This window comes from Lagopus muta, chromosome 2 (assembly GCF_023343835.1).
Source record: "Lagopus muta isolate bLagMut1 chromosome 2, bLagMut1 primary, whole genome shotgun sequence".
Classification (NCBI taxonomy): domain Eukaryota; kingdom Metazoa; phylum Chordata; class Aves; order Galliformes; family Phasianidae; genus Lagopus; species Lagopus muta.
The window spans coordinates 49,695,200-49,716,129 of NC_064434.1; the positions used below are offsets into that span (position 1 = coordinate 49,695,200).

At 35.7% G+C, this 20,930-nt stretch overlaps 1 protein-coding gene across 11 annotated transcripts in view; it reads right to left on the reverse strand.

Annotated features, from left to right (window-relative positions):
- The window catches only part of TRDN (triadin), a 208,688-nt gene that overhangs the window by 82,641 nt on the left and 105,117 nt on the right, over window positions 1-20,930 (reverse strand). For all 11 annotated transcript variants that reach the window (XM_048937079.1, XM_048937077.1, XM_048937080.1 and 8 more), the window contains 2 exons: window positions 18,253-18,315; window positions 17,349-17,411 (listed from right to left, as the gene is read on the reverse strand). In XM_048937079.1, coding sequence (XP_048793036.1) covers window positions 17,349-17,411; window positions 18,253-18,315 — 126 coding nt within the window. The remainder of the gene's footprint in view (window positions 1-17,348; window positions 17,412-18,252; window positions 18,316-20,930) is intronic.

Sequence of the window (20,930 nt, forward strand, 5' to 3'; positions counted from 1 at the left end):
TAAAAGGTGTATATTGCAGTGATATGAATCATTTATCACAATAATCTTCTGTTGCTGGAGGATATAAAAAAATAAATAAATTGGCAGCACCATTTACAATAACAGACAGGATCTAAATAGAGCCCTCAAGCTCATTCTTTCCTTCTTTCACATAAGTCATCAATTATTAGGACAACATATTTTAATATATTCTCAAGACATAATTTATGTTAAAAGAATTAATGTGATTTTTCCATTTTTTGAAATACAAAATATATAGTAAATTTTGTGTAAATATCTGGACAGCCTTTCTAGTAATATCTTGATTTTTTTTTTTTTTTTTTTTTGAGAGCAGAAAAATTAACAATAGCTGATTTTAATAACATTTGATGATAAAAAATGCAAATGCTTTTATTCTTCTCTTCATGCCAAGATGCCTAAACTTAGATTCCTAACGCCATACTTACGCAAGTAAGATTGAATGATTTACAGAAAATTGTCTAGAGAAGGTTTATTAGGACCCTGATCTACAGGGATTGTCTGATGGTATATAACATTTACATCCAGACACATCACACTAGATTTAAATAAATGTTAGTAAATTAATGCTAGTTAAAAAGAACTGAATAATTGGTCAATCTCACAGGAGGCATAACTTATCATAACTTCTGAAGTCCCTAAAAGTAGTTGCTTGCTGTAAGTCACAAATTGTAGATAACTAAGCAACTAAAAAGTAGTAAATAGCTGAACAATTAGTTATATTAGGGTAATTAAAATTGGGGAGCTTTTTGCCTTATTTGTTTTTGCTTTGCAAATGTCTTGGTTTTACCTTTTTAATTAAGAGACACTATATGTGGTTGGGGAAGGAAGTTTGTATTACAACAGGTTTTCATAGTAATTATTTTTTTCTCAAAAACAACTACAAAAGCAACAAAATCTCTCTGGTATTTCTACTACCTCATTAATGGTTCTGTTTTTCAGGTGAATTATGAAGAGGAATTTCTGGAAAAAGTTATCTTATTTCAAACATCACTTCTAGGCATTATATAAACATTATCCTAAACAGTCCTTGCCAGCCAGCCTGGGATGATAATCTCCAGAGCTTTAGGTCACTTTCTTTTTAAAGACTCACATCTGAAATCTTGCAACTGAGAAGGTATACGTGTGTCATGAGAATTATGCCTAAACTTATTGGAAGCAAACTAACATCATTAAGACATACATAGAATACGAAGGGAAATATGGTTGCTCTAGTAACCTTGACTAGAAATGCAGTCAAAGACACTGCAACCACTAGTATTGGTGACTGAACTTCTTGATATACGAAAGCAAGGAATTCACTTCTACTGCAGTGTAAATAAAGCAATAAATAAATTTTAATAGACTGTGGGGACTCACTACAAGAGATGGATGAGACTTCACAATCCAACCTTCTTGCACATCAGTACCAAAACTCAGAGTACTCTATGTTTAGGAGTTGCTGAAGACCTATTTTATATTTATGTCTTCTTGAAAAGTTTGCATAAATAATCCACTTACTCAGAGGTCCAAAAACATTGGACTGCTCTAGACATTAGTTTTTTTTTGCAATAGGCTTTATGGGAACTGTGAGGTCACGGTTTGAACCAGTGATTGAGCACCTGGTGAAGGGGCATAGCCAGCAGATGGTAGCAATTCACCTTTGTGACTGGAAGGCTTTCCTTTTCTAACCTCATTTAAGAGCTGGCAGCCACACTAGAAGCAGCTTTTCTTGGAGATTGCTTTCCTTGGAGTGTTTGGAAAACTCTGCTCCTTAGAAAGGGATATGCAGCTCATTCTTTATTACCGGATTGTGACATCAACCTTTCTTGGGTGATCCTAAAAGCTGATGTAAAGCAACTACATCTGCTACTGCTTATCTTTATATGTGCTATAGCTAACAAAATTATTTTTAGCTGTAGAGAACTGTGGAACATCCTTTTCGGTTTGCAGAATTGTTTGAAGACAGTTTATTCTTGTCTACGTTCTCAAAAAGTGAATATGATTTTACAAGGTCTGCTCTTCTGAGATGAATGAACAGTATTTTTTTTACCTGCTCTTGATGAATGCAAAAGAATAGTGAAAATCTTCTTTTTTAATTAAAAGACACCAAATATTTCAACAAACAGGATCCAACTCTGTTCTTATCTGCACAGGGTAAGTGGATCAGTTTTGAATTCAAGCTAGGAATGAGCATCTGGCAGCCAGCATAGATGTAGCACAGTGAAATAGAAAAAGCAGTACTCTATTCTTTTCCTCTTTTAGCACGTAGCTATGTCTTTTCCTCAGGCCTCAATCAACATTCTTTTGAAGTAAACTATCAGTACACAGTATTTGCAAATGATATCTAAACTACACGAGGCAAGAAAAAAATCACATCCCTTTAAGAACATATCCCTTTAAGCTCAATAGCACCTTTCATGCCATTCAGTCCCTAGGAGGTTCATAATAAGCCATTAGGCAAGGGTGCCCCAGCACTCTACTACGGAGTATAGCTGCTTGAGTTTAAACAAATCCTGAAAATATGGTATTTCAAACATTGGTCTGATATGATTTGTAGGTCTAAGGTTCAAACAAAATTTTGGAGATTTTGCAGTAGACTTGCTATACAATGTCTATTGTACATTTGGGAATAGCAGTAGAAATTGAACAGCTTTGTTCAATCTGTAATCTCTCTATATAAACATCAGTTCCGGAAACTAAATGGCTTTCAAGTTTTACTCTCTGGAAAGGTTTCTCTGTGTTTTTTCTTTCTTGAAAATGTTCTCTAATATGTTTAATGGAACAAAAAAGCCCTGAATTAAGGTATTCTTTAGATAAACTAATGTTTCAAAGAAAATACATCGACATCTTTGCTAATGCTTCACTTATTAAAATAGCTGCTAGAACCTTATCAAAGAATATGACAGTAATATCATATTTACAGACAGAAACTAATTTCAGCATCATTTAGTAACCACAGTGTCTGAATTAAACAGTAGATAATATCCTAATCAAACATCATGTAACTCAGCAGGTAAGATTCAGAATGCAAGACTTCTGAGGCTGATCTGAACAAAGCACCAAGACCCCGGGGAATTACTAGATACTTCTGAAAAACATGGTTTGCTAAATCAAAAACGGAAGGAGGAACTCTCATCCTACACCTCACTTATCAGTGATCAGCTGCCTTTTAGCTGATGATCATATACTAAAATGGATTTATCAAACAACGTTTGTTGGCTAACAGTCTATGATTACCCACAGAAAAAGAGTTGTATAATGAAGATGCCTCACACAGTATGACCAGTAGTACCACCGGCTGTCTCAAAGATTTCCAGTAAGTCTTAAAGAAACTTGCTTGTCCTTGCTTGTTTTATATGATTTATTTTGTTATAGGTGTTCATTTAGTTTTGTAATTAAAAATAGGAGAAGAAAAAGAATAGAAAAATGAGCACAGAAATCTCTAGAATTGGGGATAATCATCTTGAAAAAATCATATTTTCCAAAGTGCTGTGTATCCACAGTAAAAATCTTTTGGTCTTATTGACTGAAACACAACTGAGAGCACACATTAGAATTTTGGTTTTTGTTTCACAGGTGCAGTACAATAGCTGAGTTTTAAGATAGTGCACCTCCAAAATGTGACAGCTAACACTCCCTTTGGAGTAATGCTCACAAGAGGAAATCTTGTTAGCAGGTGGCATTTGATCATTGAGAATTTCCATCATGTGAATGATATACATAATTAAAGTCTCTTAGAGACCAGTCTCAGTACAGTCTGCTCTCAAGCTAGCAGATGTACCAGAATTCAAAAACATCTTATTATGTAGAAAGATTTGCAGTTAATGTGATTTAGGAGAAAGACACCCTAGATGGATGAGTATCATGAAGTTAATAATGAACTGCTATTGAACACATAGTAGTTAAATAATCATTTTAAAACCTTCAAATATATTGAGATGTATTATAGTTAAGCATTTCTTTTTCTTTTTTATTTACTAGAAGTTATAAAATGTCTTTTTTTCCATACAAAATAGTAAAAATTTCAAGTACAATTCTGACACTGAAAATCATTTACTTCTGAACTTCCTCTTAAAATTGATAACTCCATTGCTTTTTAATTTATACATATTTGATGATATTTTAACTCAAATTTTGTAGTATTAACAAAGTCACTATCATCTTAACCATATCGAAGTTTTGGGGTGCATTAATTTTTATTTTAATTTCAGTCACTGAGAAAATGTATCCCTGCTAATATTAGCAATTTTTCAGAGTGTCTGAACTTTCTGTTTTAAAGTGTATGTTTTATGATAATGTTATTCAAAATGTCATATCAAGGAGAATTAAAATAATATTGTTTTTTCTTTTCAGTGGGATCAGTAACTAGCAAGATTCTATCTAAACTGCACTTACTAAGAATCCTTTCTTAACATGCTTTTCTGAAGTCGCTATTAGCATAAAATAATTGTTCAGAAATACCAATACTTCGCCCATGTGGAAGATTCTGTCTTTGTACTAGAACTTGGTTTTGTTCCCTTCTTTATTCATTGGGCAAGATACCAACATATGTTGTATGACAATTACTGAAAAAGATTCTTCTTGATTCTCCAAAATGTTTTTGGTAAGTGTGAGAAATTCTAGCATCTTTGTAGTCTTCTTGACTGCTTTGTAAATATACAAAAAAAGTATCTGAATAATCATAGAATTAAAGAATCATATTAACACAGTAGTAGTAGACCTAATAGCTACCCCTTCTGCAGAGTTCAGGAAATGTTATATGGGGAGGTCAGTAAGTATCAAGTCTCAGATGGCAGGATTTGTGTCTAAACCTCTCCAGGCAGGACAGCAAGAGAGGGAAAAGTGCAGAAGACATTACTGTTTCCAGGTAGAATCTAGAGGACATGGAGCTACTATCAGGTAAATTCAAGGTCTCTGAAGTGACGTGAGAATAAATTATAAGAATGATAATGGAGAAAAAAATGTGAGATAAAAAAGGGTTTGAAGAATTTAGGTTTATGAAAAAGCTGATAACGTTCTTGGTGATAGCACTTTTTTAAAATTCTGACAGATCATTAAAATTTATTTCACAGATTGTTGTGGAAGGGGTAATTTTATATTTCTGTCTTGGGTATTTTAGAAAAAGTACATATTTAACATAAAATAAATTGCTTTTAAGCACCTCTTAATGAATAATCAAATATTTTATCTCCTTTACTCTACACGAGAAATATATTTCCTTGCGAAAAGAATGTTAAGATATTATCCATTTATTTTAAATAAAGCCAACAGTTAAAACCTGGAATGTATCAGATAACCTAGAAGATAACGGATAAGTTATTTATAAATAGAATTTTGATCTTCATATTTTATCATTACTGGCTTATTATCTAAACATAGCTGAACAATGATTTAAAAAAAAGCAAAGTTTTAAATATAATTCAGAGTAGCTGGGTACCTGTATCCTTGTACCACCATATGTGACAAAGGAGTCTTAATTTCACCTCAAAGAGATTTCTCAAGATTATTTGAAAAAATTTCTTTCAAAGGCTCAAAAAATGTTGAGAGTCATAAGCAAACAAGTGATTCATCTGCATTTGTAGTAAGAAACATTCTGCACTTTGGGAACAGCCGACTTCCACTGTACCAGTGACTCATGGTTCCACTAATTACTGATTTCTCCTTTCTACTTTATAATTGCTGGAATTGATTCTGTTTCCCCCACTGCAATGCAGGTGCAGACATGTTCTATTGCCTTCTGAATTCATCAGGAATGATTTAAAAAAGCAAAACTCTGGAGCACGATATGAAAGCACAGTCATCCGTACACAGGAAGATGTAAGTGCACTTAATTACACATGCTGCAGTCATTTAGGGAAAAAGTAATGATTTTTATGTAGCATGTGTAGGCAATAACATTAATTCCTAAAATTTCAGAGTCAGATCTTTTCCTGGAATAAAGTGGCATTTGAATTAGTGGAAATGTAACAGCTGAAATTTTTCTTCAAAATTTTTACCTTTTCTTGAAAAAAGATGGGGAATATACTATCTGTACAACTTTCTCAAGAAAGGTCTGCACCAATACTTTCTGAGTTAATCACAAGAGGGTTTTTTTAGTCATAATGGGCTTTGTTAAGTGTATACATGCTTTGCATCCTTCTGATGCATCTTTACTTGTTAACACATTTCAATTTCTTCCATATTGTCAGATAAAGGGCTGTGCAGATAGCATCTGTAGACATAAGATACAGATATATTTTACTTCTGAACATGGATTCAGTCAGCATCCCCAAGCCGAGGAAAGGAAAATCTTAAATAGTGTGGTGTCCATATGTTCATCTTTATAGGTGGCACACTACCCTTGTTACACTCATAAGTGAAGCAAAATCTATGAGATTCATGCAGAATCTACTGCAATCAAGCTAAAAATCAATTCACTTATAACCCAAGCTATGTATAGCTCTTCCACTTAAGAGCATCTGCCTGGTCTGTTATACAAATCATTCAATAATACTTCATCTGACTTAGTCTCTCAGAGTGACATAAGGCAAAAGCACAAATTTGGCTCTACTTCCTGAAAAACAGATAAATATGAGAACAAGCAAGGCCATTTGGAACATTTATTGTAAGGTTAAACAACCTTAACTAGGAGTAATGCACAAAGGATGCCATATTATAAATCATGGATACTATCAGTCTATGAACTTTCCTAAGAGAAAAGCATCCAAGGGATGGAATTACACTTTGGAAAATGTGTCGTGGAAGACTTTATCAAATATATATTAATTAAAACCTTGTATAAAAAAACTAAGTCCTAATTTCAGGGTCAAAAGAATACAATTTTTTTTTGTTTAAAAACTGAAGTGAAAGAAAAGAACAAAATCAGCCTTATCCAAAATGCCACAGATTTACACTAACTTCATTTAGATCTCCACAAAGCCTTCAATTTTTCCTTTGAACAACAGCAGAAATTTTATAGCAGTGTGTAGGTATGTCATCACCACCTGATGATGTGCCTGTGCATAGGTGTTTCACATATAACGATTATCTTAAACATCAGGCCTGCTGACTCAGATGTACACCTTATTTTAAGGGAACAGATCTGTTTCCCTACATTTAAAAGATTAACTTTTTGTTGTTTGAGGCATGTTCTAATCCTGTTATTTCTGGATGTGACTGGAAAAATAAGAACTACATTAATCTCTCGACCAACATAAACAGAGTTGATGCAGTAAATTAGATTCTTTAATTAAAGCTATGCCACCCAGCTGCTTGCATGACCCAGGTACTTTGTACATATCTGAATGTCCAAAGGCAAAATGATTGTTTGGTTACCTGTGTGGTATTTAGATTGAATGTCACCCTCAAGTCTGATATGTATTCTGTTATCTAGATTTCTTGTATTGTCTTTCTCCAAAACCTTCTTTATAATGACACTGCAGAAAAGATGCTAAAATGACTTCTCTGCTTTACTCAAAAAATATTTTCTTGTTATTTAATCAAAAAGTGACTTTGTAGTTTAAATCCAAGCTTCCTCCTCTTTGTCTTTATTTACTGAAAGTCTCATATTTCTAATTCCTTGCCAGCAAGATATTACCACCATTTTCCTTTATCCTTCTTTGTTCAGTTGTAGTCAAAGATGGAAAAAAACAAACACAGTGAAACATGCCCAGGCTGAGCAGTATTCAGCGTAGTTTAGAAAGCACTTAACATATGGGCATTAGTAAAGGCTGAACCACTGAAAGGTGCTTGAAGTTCATTCATCTGCTGCTAGTATTTCTTGGGAAGAACAATTCATTTACAATAATAGAATGGAAAAGAATAATTTGAGTTGGAAGGGACCCTTAAAGGTCACCTGCTCCAACTCCCATGCAATGAATAGGGCCACCTACAGCTAGATCAGGTTGCTCAGAATCCTGCCCAGCCTGACCTTGAATATGTCCACAGACGAAGCATTCGCCATCTCTCTGGGGAACTGCCCTAGTCTCACCATTCAGTGTCTCACCACTCTTATAATAAAAAACTTCTTCCTTCTATCCAGTGTAAATCTCCCCTCTTTTAATTTGAAATCATTCATCCACAGTCAATTGCAATGAAAAATCAATTATATATTGAGCCAGTTGTTACTGTAAGTTCAAGGAGAAACAAGAGAAAGGTAGGACAAAAACTTGTTTCTACCTCTGTCTCTGGAGTTCACCTCACTTATAGTTCTTACTTGACCTTGAAGGGTGTAAGTGGTTGGTCTTAGAATAAGTAACGTTAGTATTACTATTCCCACCCTTTCAGTAGGTAATAACATATAATATTTTCAGAGCCACCGCAGTGACCTTACCACCTCTGTACTTTTTTCAGAATCAGTGGGAGTTATGTGCCTGGCCTACTTTGATGTGTTTGTAAATCCTGCCATGTGCCACACTGCCTCTTTAGGCACCTAAAAATCTTTGAAATTGTGTCGTCACTCATTGCTGAAAATGGAGCTTAGGATTCAAAGTCCACTGAGGGCTCTGAAACTTTTGGGTTAGGATACACGGGACATCTTTTGAGCTACCTTTTGTCTTTATTCAGGAACAGACTCCCCTAGTGTCCAGTCATACAGAGACCGTAATGATTGCTTTTCTGCTTTGTTTGCACTGCCTCTCACTGTGATCTTGCTTTTATTTTTCTGTCTTGAGTGATACAATTTGATTTTCACTAAGTAGTTATATTTGTCTCTTGATGTTTTCTGGAAATATCAATTGAAAAATCAGACTCTTTAATTTTTCATGAAAACTGAGTATTTAGAAAATTATTATGAATTATGTGCTTCATCTTGCAAAGCACATAAAAATAAATTAAAAGGGAACTCTCATTCTTCCAGAAAACCTGCAGGACTTGTCTCCAATGGCATTTCTTCACTGACTTTCTACTACATTCTCTGTTGTCTTGTCATATGTATCTCTGAGATTGTACATGTATAATGTTCAGGACTAGAATAAGCCATCACATTATCTAAACTGAAATATTGTTGCTGAGTCTCCTGTATTCCAGGTCGTTACTTTTTCAGTGGATGCCTATCTTCCACTAGGTAAACAATGCTCTTCTACACAATCCTCTTCTATGTAAATCAAGGAAAGCAAAACCATGGTAGTTTATCACTTGTAGTGTTAAGAACATGTACCTCATTTTCAGTCTGAAGTCACTCAGCTTCAGCTTCCACTTATTCATCCTTTGTTTAACTTTTCCTAGTAGTCTAAAGGAGCTGCAGCAGGAATAATCAATCTCTTTTCTCTGCAAGTTCTTAGAATTCACTCTAACAGTCATCTCTTTTTAAAGATATGAATACTTTACCTCTATGATGAATATCCTTAATTTATAAATTACTTCAGTGACTTTTTCTATTTTTTGTCCAGTTCAGACACCACATTTACATGCATCCTTCAGTCTCTCTATTGCCTTCCACACAGGTGACATGTGGCCATGGCCATTGTTCCCTGTTGCAAGGTTCACAGTTGAACACTGCAAATTCACAGTTGTAGGAAAGAAAAAACAAAACAAAACAAACAAACAAAAACACCAAAAAATAACCTCAGCTTGCCATTCACCTTGTCAGTTTTAAAGATATTCTGTGGATGTAAATGTAAATGGTAATATAATGCATGAGACATTAAGGAATTGAGCCCTGAGGTTAGAGAGACTATATTTGGGTGTCATGAGAGAATATAACTCTGAGTAATGGGATAAAATTAAGCAAGTGAAAATTTAGGCAGACTAGAATGAAACACTTCTTAACTCTGAGAGATCTATTAGGTTGTAGAATAATCTGTGGGAATTGATGGAGGCTGGGCTACAAACTGAACTGGATAAAGCACTAGATGATATTCTGCAAGAAATTATCCAGCATTGCCAAGAGAAAGGATTAGATGACCCACAGGTCATTTTCATCTCTACTTTCTGTGATTTTGATGTACAAAGACCCACAAATATGAAATTGTTAACAAAATCATGAGATGTCAATACACCCTGTCAGGGAAAGAAGAGCGAATAACATCACCTGCTGGTAACCATGCAAGAATCCTAATCTAGCATTGCTGTGTGTTAGAAAATGCAACCAGAGCTGTAGGCTGTATGCTCAGTTCGTGTCTGAAAAGAGAAACCTCTACCAATGCAAAAATGTCAGGAAACAGCAGGTGAGCTATGAATAGGAACCAGAAGAGGAGGAGGAAAGAACAGAATCAGGATGGGCTTGAGAAGCATAATCGTGTCATGAATAAATTAGTCAGGAATGAATCAGCATGTTGTGCAAGGATTGAAACCTGAAGCTCCAGTAAACCAAGTGGAAAAAGTAGAAATTTTTGTAGGCTCTGGTGTATAAGCATTGATTCACATAATAGTAATACTATATTGAAGGGCTGAGACCATAGCCAGTGTCTTTGCCAACCTTTGTACAAACACAGCAAGCCATGGCCCCCACAGAAACCAATATGTGGATGGGCGAGCTGAGAGTGAAAGCTCTCAGAAGAGCTTCAGTAATAACCTAAGGAAAGATCACACACAGTTTTGAGGTGTATGTGTTCCTAAATTAGATCTGAACTTATATCTCACTGTTCTTCCTTAATTTTTGCTGTTACAGATTCATTTTATCAGCATGAGGAATCACCAGACAACTCACTGCGTATTATTTCTGTTACTTAATCTTTGCATTTCTCTTCTCTCAGTCTTTCTGAACCAAGCTGCAAATGAATATGAATTACAGACACCTGTACTATGTCTAGCTGGAATGAGGTTAATTTTCTTCACAGTAGCCCACTACGGTGCTGTGTTTTGGACTTGTGGCTACAACAGTCTTGGTAGCACACCAATATCTTTGCTATTACTGAGCAGTGGTTGCAAAGCATCAAGGCTTTCACTGTTGCAATGCTGACCCTTTTTTCTCTTTCTGCCTCCCTACATCAAGTTATGAAAAATTTATGAGGGACACAGACAGGACAGCTGACTTAATTTTGCCAAAGCAATATTCCACACCATATGAAAACGTGCGCAAGCAAGAAAACTCGATGTAGAGGAGTAAAAGGCAGAAAGCTCTTCTTACAGTGCGATCATTGCTCAAAGTCTGGTTGGGCAATGATCAGCCCACTGGAAGGTGTGTTATATGGCAGCCTCAAAATCTCATTTTATTTTTCTTTCTTTTACTTATTAAGAAGTCCTTATCTTGATCTATGCATTTTCTCACATATCTTTTCCTGTTGTTTCCCCTTTCTCACTGTGGGATGTGGAGCGAGTAAGTGACAACCTGGGTGCCTAGCTGCTAGATAGAGTCAGCCTGCCATTGTGCCCTTTTTAATTAAAAAAAAAAAAAAAAAAAAAAAAAAAAAAGTTTAGAATGAATCAGGCTTCTTTCTATACATTACAACAACTGCTGTAAAAATAGAAAAATAGACCTGGACAGTCCAAATGGCACTTAGTACCTTAGTTTGTCACCACTGCAGTTTTTCCCTTTTTCTCATACTTTTCTAGCTAGACAGAAGAAAAACTGTCAATAAACTTATTTTTTTTTCTGTTCATGACTGACCAGTCACTTTCAAAATATCTTGGGCTATCTTCGTCTGACTTGACACCTCAAATTTGCCTTTGTAAGCAGCCTAAACTGAGACAGCTGCTACATCCCACTGGCCCTTGCAGAGCTAAAACTGGGGTTCTTCTAAAAGCATCCACCATTCCCCTGTCTGCTGACATCTATCGTGTGACATCTTTCTCATTAGGCAATATGAAACACATGGCAATGTTCATGCTGGGGACAGCATGCTGAAAGCTGTCAGCACTTAAGCTAAATATGCTGCTGGGAGTGAGCAGGGCACAGTGAGGAGTTTCCAACACCGCTCTTGAGACACAGCAAAGATGTATTCCTACAGATGTGTGCAAGCAAGCAAGTATGAGATCAACATCTGGTTCCCAGACAAAAGCACTCAATCCACTGCAGATTGATTCACCCAAAGCACTTCAGATAGTGTGCTGTGCATCCAGTCCTCTAAATGACTGGGGTATGTGAAGTACATAATTGTCATAAGGTATATTTTAATTGGTCTGGAAGTAGTGGTTCTCTAAAATATTACTTCTGAGAGTGATGTGAAACCCGAATGACACTGTAATACCTTTTCAGACATTACAGTAATAAGAGAAGGAGCTGGATGAAATAAGTAAGAGGTACATCATTTTATCAATGACTTTTTAAAATATCCACATTTGAAAACGAACAATAAAAAACATGCAGACAGAATAAAATAAAAAGATAATTGCCCACCAGATGTCACTAGCTCTTTTCTTATAACAGAACTACTTATATCAAATCTGAAAGGGTAAGGTTGAGCCAAGAAAGTTGCAAAACTAAATGCCTTTTCTATTTCTTCTTTCTTGCTTGCTAAGACTGGCATTTAAAACAAATTAAACACAACTGATGACAATATATCATGCAGAAAAATCCCTGAGAGCAGAGAAGTCATATTTTCTCATGCCTGATTATCTCCCCTCTGCTCTGCCTACTTTCTACTGCAACACTGACTGAACATAGACTTCACCCTCAGCTACTTGATCTCACTGAATGACAAAATAGTGGGAGTGACCTAGCTATCCTGGCTCCTTGGCAGTTACAAGGAATTGTTTTCAGTTTTTACATCTGCAATCAACTTTTATTTTATTTTCTCATAATTGCAGAGTGATTTTTCATGACTGTTATAGTGACATCACTACGGTGTACTTTAGTGTCTGTATCTTTAGCCCCATAGCAACTTTTTCTGTTCAGGAGGCAAAGATTTGCTTAGGTTGTAAGTGAGACATCACCAATTCCCTCCTCTCCTAACACTTTGTGGTGTGAAACATATGACACCATAACATGCATCACAGATGTATCCATAACAGTGGATGTGCAAGCATTGTGACTTAGTTCTCTTTTTTTTGAGATAGAGACTGCAGTGATCCTTCATAAGGCTCAGATGAAAGACACTGGTCTACTGGGTGAGTGAGTGAGCCACTGGTCTACTATGAGTGGGTGAGTAGTCTACACAACACAACCCTAACTTGTTTTATCTCTGTTAAGGAGAGCTGATCAGAGTGGTCGATACCTGCAAATAATAAAGGTGTCAGGAAATTTGGGATGTTTAATCCAGCTAGAACTGATTTGGTGCTCAGAAGATATATATTACAGACTCAGTGAAAATCTGGCCTGCATGACATATCTAGACCTGAATTTATGTTTGTAGAAAGTGAGGGAAAAGGCACTAACTACACTTGCAAAAGAGTTAAAGGATTTATTATGGGACAATGCTGCTCAAGATCTAAGTATTTTTACTACCATAATCATTTGAAATTATGAAGCTATAACTGGAATGTAAGATCATCAGTGACAGCTGAGCAGAGCTTTAGTTAGGAAATAGTGTAAAGATCCAGGGTGACATTTTCTGTGTTTTATCAGCTCCCTTATTACCTATGCTATTTCTTGTGAGAACAAAACAAAACGGGAAAGAAGGAATCAAAGGCAAATGCTGCTCAGGAACTTTATGAATTTTCAGAAGGAGCAGCAAAGCTCCAGACAGTTGGGACCATTAGAAGACAATCTTCAGGCAAACTACGGGTATATGAAGAACATCAAACTCCACACAATGTTGTTTCCGTTAAAAAATAAAGTCCGATCTGACCTTACTATCAGAATTACTTTTTACAAGCTCAAATAGTAAGCAGAATATAAGAATGAAAGGGGGAAAAGCTTCTTTCTCTCTGTCCATTTCTTGTTTGTTATTTATGAACCAGGATGCTTTGAGCAACTATTCCCACATTCATAATGATTCTCTGTCACATTTCAGTGTTTTACAAGAAGTTAGAAGCCATGTTTACTTCCACCCCAGGCTACTGGTGTTTCTAAAAGCCCCAGTTTATCCAGGAGTCTGGACACCAAAGTTTTGGAAGAGAGATTCCTCAGTTCTTTCAGACTGGAGGCTGAATCCCTCTGATCTGAATCATCCTTCCCACAGGAGCCTTGGAAAGACAGGCAAAAGCATTTCTCTGCTCAGGCTCAACATGTCCCATCACAGGGATTTGGAGATGTAGTTTCCACCTCATCCTGAATAGCTCCGGATAGAATTTCTTAAAATGGTTTGAAGTGTGACTGTGCCATACCCTTGTGCTTGACAATTATGTTTGTTTAAGCAAAACCTCTGAGTTTGTAACAATGGAATTATCTATTTTTCAGGACAATTAACACAATGTTTTTGTACTAGCTGAAGGTCAGAGGATTAATATGGTTTTATCTACAGTGCATTTTTAAAAGCTAATTAATAATCATTCAGTTCATTTTGTACTAAAGACTGAGGACATTTCACATTAGATGACTTTTGCTCCTCTACAGCAACAGAAGACAAGGAGAGAGAGAAATGCAGTGAGAGAGGCACTGAGAAGGAGTGAAATGGTATGCAAATAAACAAATACATCACACAGATGCAGCTAATGGAGAGCAAGAAAAAACTATACTCTGGTAAATTGTTTTCTGGACAAAGGGGCTAATCTAAAGCATTAATCAGCAAAAATATTCAGCATTTGCTGGGGAATGATGAAGCACTTATTGTTAGAGGAAGAGAGGTGGAGAGGAAGTGCTGCTCTCAGGGCATTATTTTAGAGAAGTTTGCATCACCCACTGCTTATGAAGCATCCCCACCTCTCCATCATGTTTGCATCCAGCAGTCTAGTCTGTATATTGCACCAAGGAGATCACTTGGGTAATAGGTCAGATGTGAGGCTTCCAAGAGGCTGTGCATGGAGGTGAGGAACAGGAGAGGGAACATGAATCAAGAGGGCATCTTCTGGCAGCAGCACCGCTTTCTGGCACAGGGATGGAAACAGGTGGTGTCAAGGAAGCAGCATGCTCCTTGGCTCTTGGGACATCAGTGTTTGGGGAGAGCAGAATGATAGAAAACAGAGATGTTCAGGGGTAATATAGTGGCTTGAAAACAATGGGAAGGAGTTTATTAGGGCCACAAAAAAGGTCCAAGTGATGGAACACCTCTCCTAGGAGGACAGGCTGAGAGAGCTGGGGCTGTTCAGACGGGAGAAAAGAAGGCTACAAGGTGACCTGATAGCAGCCTTTCAGTATCTAAAGTGTGTGTAGGGGGGAGGGGGGGAAGAGGGGGTGTTAAAAATGAAGGGGACAGACCCTATAGTAGAATCTTTTCTGATGGGATAAGGTGAAAATATTTCAAACTAAAGGAGAGGAGATTTAGGCTGGATATAAGAAAGAAGTATTTTACAATAAGGGGTGGTGAGGCACTGGAACAAGTTGCTCAGAGAGGGATGCCTCATCCCTGGAGACATTCGAGATCAGTCGAATGAACAGGGCTCCAAGCAACCTGATCTAGCTGTGGATGTCGTTTTCATTGCAGGGGAGTTGGACCACATGACCTTTAAGAGACCTTCCCAACTAAGGACTCTATGATATTAATGCAGTGGCCACTGTATAGCCTTTTAATGGGAAAAGTTAACAATATGGGAAGCCTCTTCTACTCTCTTACTTGTGGATATTTATTGATGCTGCTGATTAAGCGCTCTGAAATTTTTTCACTGTGTCTGCCCAAAGCGCATAAATTCTATCAGACACAGAAGCATCTCCTTTCAAAACTGGGCTATGCACCACTATTCTGTTGATCAAACGTGGCAATTATTTCAGGCTTAAAACCTTTTAGGGATAACAATAGGTACTGCCAATCAAAGCTAGAAAATACACATGCATTCAAAGAGAAAACTGAATGAGGAATAACAGCAACATGTGTAGCAAGAATATATTATGGATTACCATCCTCTTACACAAAGGCTAGTAAACTCTTTAAAATGCAGCAACCTACAGAGCTTATAAAAGGGACAGGAATGTGCGGAAGTCTTGGTTTGTCTAATCTGTGTCTTTTTAGCATTGGTCGGATGACTCATTGGATTTAGCAACAGCTTGTGAAGATGAGCATATTAATAACTTTGTGCTGCAGCTCTGGCATAAAATGTAATATTTTAAAATTCTGTATTCTCAAATGAAATACAAGCTTGGAACTAGAATAGAGTTAGGAGAGATATTTGAATTGTCAGCTTATTTTCTTTTAAAATATGTGCTTATACATTTAAATATGCAACTTGTGAAAGGCTATCCCTCCCTCAGTGTTCCTCTTCCTACTATAGTAGATTGAATTGTACTTAAATATGGGGCTGCCAGTACAGTGCTTTATGGTATCCAGAGTTGTCCTCTGTATTTTTATTTTATGGAGCATAAATTAACATTGAACAGGGAAACATATGTAGATCATACATGACAAAATGGCAAATACGTGCATATTCAGATTTGCATATGTAATCTACAGCATTAGTAAAGAATGGGATATGTGTCATTTTGCCTTTTGATAAAGTTCAAAGGATTTAAATAATTAGGTAACATAACACAAGCCTTACTTAGAGGATGTAGCAACTAAAGTCCTAAATCTTTCAGTCTTAATTTCAACCTTTTTCCAGAATTACTCTAGTCTACAGAAAGACTCATTTGTGCTCTGTATGACCTGCAGATTATGTAGAATATATTTAGCAAACTAGAAAGCAGAACCAGTGTCTTTAGGTGTTAAAACGACGACCTAGGCCACTAGACTGACCCTTTCATTTCTGTATGATTTTAATGAGAACTGATTTTAATGAGACAGCTGTGTACCTTACTGGAGATATTTCTGCATTTGTATGTTAAATCTGCTCACAAATGTACTGAAATAACAGGGAAGAAAAATTACAATTATCTTAGATCCAAAGGTTAATTTCCTGTCTGATTGAAATTTGAATCTTTCAATATTAAATACTATAAAACACCATGGATCGATTTAAGGACACCTACTAACTTCATTTTTAATTTTAAAAATATATATTTTGAGTGTGGATAAAGTCTCGGAAAAATAATTAAACTATTTTCTACTACAGTAAGTGATTTGATATGTAGATGTTACTATTTATTACTTAAAATGATTTGAACTTGTGAAAAAAATCATGCAAAATTCAATGCACCACGTTCAGTTTTTTCATGTCATGTACTCTTTTAAACTGCTTCTTCTTTCACTGATTTCACGTACAAACTGAAAATTGTGCGTATAGTCTGTAGATATATATATATGCACATATATAATATGCATAAAACACTATAGATATTTTATGTAATGTAAATACAGTAGTTAAAATACACTGTGATATATATATATACATATCTATTTCTAGCTTGGATTCTTAATTGATAATGAATTGTGAGCATCACTATCTCAAAAGAGTTAAAACTGAAAGTGCTCAAACTAACCGGTCAGAATCTATTGCAGAGAAAGGAGACTTCATCTTCTTACCTGCTTTTTTAATTTCAGGGGTGGCTGTTTTCTCTTGTGCTTTCTCTTTTTTCCCTTCTTTTTCTAAGATTTAATCAAAGAAAGTCATTTGATAAGTTATAACACTGAATCATACAGTCAAATATGCATTCATCTAAGCCCTGGTGAGCACATTCTGAAAAAAAGTACTTTATCTGGGATTTTAACTCAGACTATTCCCTTATAGCACTTGCACCTGACTAGCTACAGAGCAATCAGCTGAAAATGAAAATTAATCAGCATGCATCAACTATGAATGATTTTGACCCTCAATAATTCATCAAAGGCTAGACGAAAATCATCAGTGCATGAACATAGTACCTTTTAGCTTAAGTTCCAGTAGCAATGAAATCATTAATAAATAATAAATGACATAAATATTTTTTCCATCAAAGAAAACTCCTAATGGATTTTAGATGCTTCCTGGGAATGAATAATCCAAAGTGTTATTTAGGTGAATATTAAGGCTTTGCAGTTTGGTCACTATAATTTTTGTTTGTGATTTTGTTAAAAAAAATCAAATCAACAAATCCCACTATCATATATTTGTACACAGTAATCTAAGTGATATACTGAGTTTAGTATATGGCAGTACCGATGTGTACAGTTATTTATAAGGTCTCCCTTAAATTGCCTAACAAGCCCATATGTGGCCACCAATCATGATTTTTTTATTTTTTCAGGAAAAGAGTTCAGAAAATATCAGTCATTAAACTCATCAGATACTGAAGAAGAATCAGTAACATGCAAATGTTGAATAAGGAAATAAAGGAGAGGAATACAGAGCCAGAACCATAGGACTAGCCTAATCAAAATCAGCAGGATTTGATTCAGGAGGGGGAATAAAAGCTGAATGAAGTCAACAAGAAACATTAACAAATCATACCTTTCTTCTTAGTTTCAGAGGTAGTCCTCCTTACATCCATCACTTTCTTTTCCTCCTTTCTCTCTAAATATGGAAAGAAAAGGTTGACTATTTTCATACATATGTATGCATGTTTGTGTATATGTATATATATATGTATATAATCTGGCATGAAAATTCTTAAATTACTGTAATAGGTACTAAATTTGATAAGCTAGCCACTTATTAAGGAGTTTAACATCAGCATCTTAGAAATACATCTTGCTTCTCAGAGAGTATATTTGAAGTTAAGGACAGAACTGGAACTAGTGCATACATCAGATACTTACTACAGTAAATACTAATTTAAGAAATCATGCTCATTATCCTGGTAGGAGTTTATTATGGTGATTCAGTAGCCATGCACCTGTGCTGCCCAAGTGTTTCTTTAAGAAATCTAACTTAGTGGCAGCAAAACATAAATGATACTCAGGAATGGATGCATAATGCCATGAAAAGCCTGCCTAAGTAATATACCTTTATAACTCTTTTAATGAATTGAACCTTTGAAACTGTCTTAGGACTTCATGGAGAACTGCAGTTAACAGATTACCTACAAATAAAACAATTCATTCTTATACATCATCTGCCTCCATTTTTTCAAAGAATTGGACAGAGGCAGAAATAAGGATAATGTCTTTGCTTTTTTTTACAAAAAGCTATGACAATTTAATTACTTATTCCATGAACGTTATTAATTAGAAAATTGTGATTTCAGCAGGGTAAATCAGGAAGTTATGATTCTTATTTTTAATTCCAGGAAATGAATCCTCATTTAAATGGGGAAGAATACAAGAGTTAGAATAGCTAACTTAAATACTTTTTATTTTTTAACTCTTCATTTACATAGAAAAAGAAAATTTATCATCTTCAGGTTGTGCTGCACGGCTTAGGATGTTGATTAAATTAATGGGACTACTTTTATTTTTGTGATACTTTACTTTATGAATGTGGATAAGAAAGCAAGCTTTATTACCATAAAAAATGGCACAAACACAGGAGCAGAGGTCTGTGAGTCTTTTTTTGAAAATTATTTAAGGGGTAGGCATATTTCCTGAAGCCAGAAGATCCAAGAAGCAATTATACTATCATCCCCTGCATAAATTAACATGAAGATAAAGGAACTTACTTTTCATTTCCCCAGCTACCACAATAGAATTTTATTCTTTGTGAAAAAATATGTACAAACAGGGAATGAAAAAAATTAATTAACACGCTGCACAGTGTGCTTCCTATGCCAAAATGAGGGTATGCTTGATAGGAAAAAACGATATTTTCATAGAGTACATGAATTTCACAATATGTCCATGATTGTTTCTTAAATAGTTATTTTGCCTACCATGGAGTGGTTTCACCAATATCCAGGTTCTCCTCTAACCATACTTCTGCTGAATTTCTGACAGCACTGTTTATATTAAGGTTAATATTACCGTGTTTCATTTCTTTCTTGTTTGAAATGTGTTTTCTCAATGCATTTCTCTTGTCATTGTTGTGACAGAATGAAGTGGAAAATCATTGCATGCATTTTTCAGAATAGTTCTCCCCATATTTTGTGTTTGAATCTACCTGCTTAATTTGTGAGCATACTGGACTTCGGGCTTCAGATTCCTTTGTGTCTTGAGTACACTTTATGGTACTCAGGTTTCTTGAGTACCTGCAGAGTGTTGAAAGATTCTTGTGTTTGGTATATTTTAATATTCTTGCTATTGTCTAGCGCTAAGGTTCCCTGAGTTTCTGTGTCACGTTTTGAAACAGTGTTTCAGAAACCTATGCTAGAGATCATGGACATCTGAAAAGAAAATGCTCTTCAGCCTTAGATTACACAATGAACAGTGTAATCGCTTCACTTTCCATGCTACATATGGTTTTTAGTTTTTCCTTTCCACATGTAGTCAACTCTTTAATTTCTAATGCATAGTTTGTTTGCTAACTCCACCTGATTAAACTGAAAACGTTTAACATAGCAAGCCTATCAGTTACTGTCAGAAAAAAAGCTTCCTTCTACTTTCTTTCTTCTAACCTTTACTCCTAGCAACCACGAATGAACTGCTACTAGTATTTCTGTGTTTTCTCTTCCATTTATTTTTTCCGATTCCCTCTGTTCTGGTGGAACAGCTGATTAATTGTTTTTGCTTCAACATATTCCAAGTTCCAGGTGGCGCACAGGATGCACTGTAAGCCTTAAGTCTTCACAATCAAAAAGCTCTCTTTAATCAGAGACCGTTTCTGTCTTTGTGCAGCATATCACAAGATTCTGGGGCTCACCTGTGTCACATAAAATCCACTCTGCATATCACAGAAATATTCAGAGTTAAATGTGTTCTGAGAGTCATGAACTGAGACATGAAGCTCTGAGAAATAGAACTTTGAATAGTAGACTTATGGAGGGTAGCAAGGAGGAGGCTGCAATTAACTTAAAGAGCAAAGAGAATATATCCCTGGCTGCAGAGATTTTATTGCTAAATTCTTCCACCAATTAATTCAACTGATAGAATTTTCTAATACGAGGCTCTTAAGTAACAATATTCAGAGTGCCCAGTGAGCCTAGTAGCATCTCTACCTGTTACAAATTTTCTAGAGGATGTTTACAGAGAGGTATAAAAGTACTGTGGCTCCCAGTTACCACTAATGCTGCCCAATGTCATGCATAATCTTGGTCA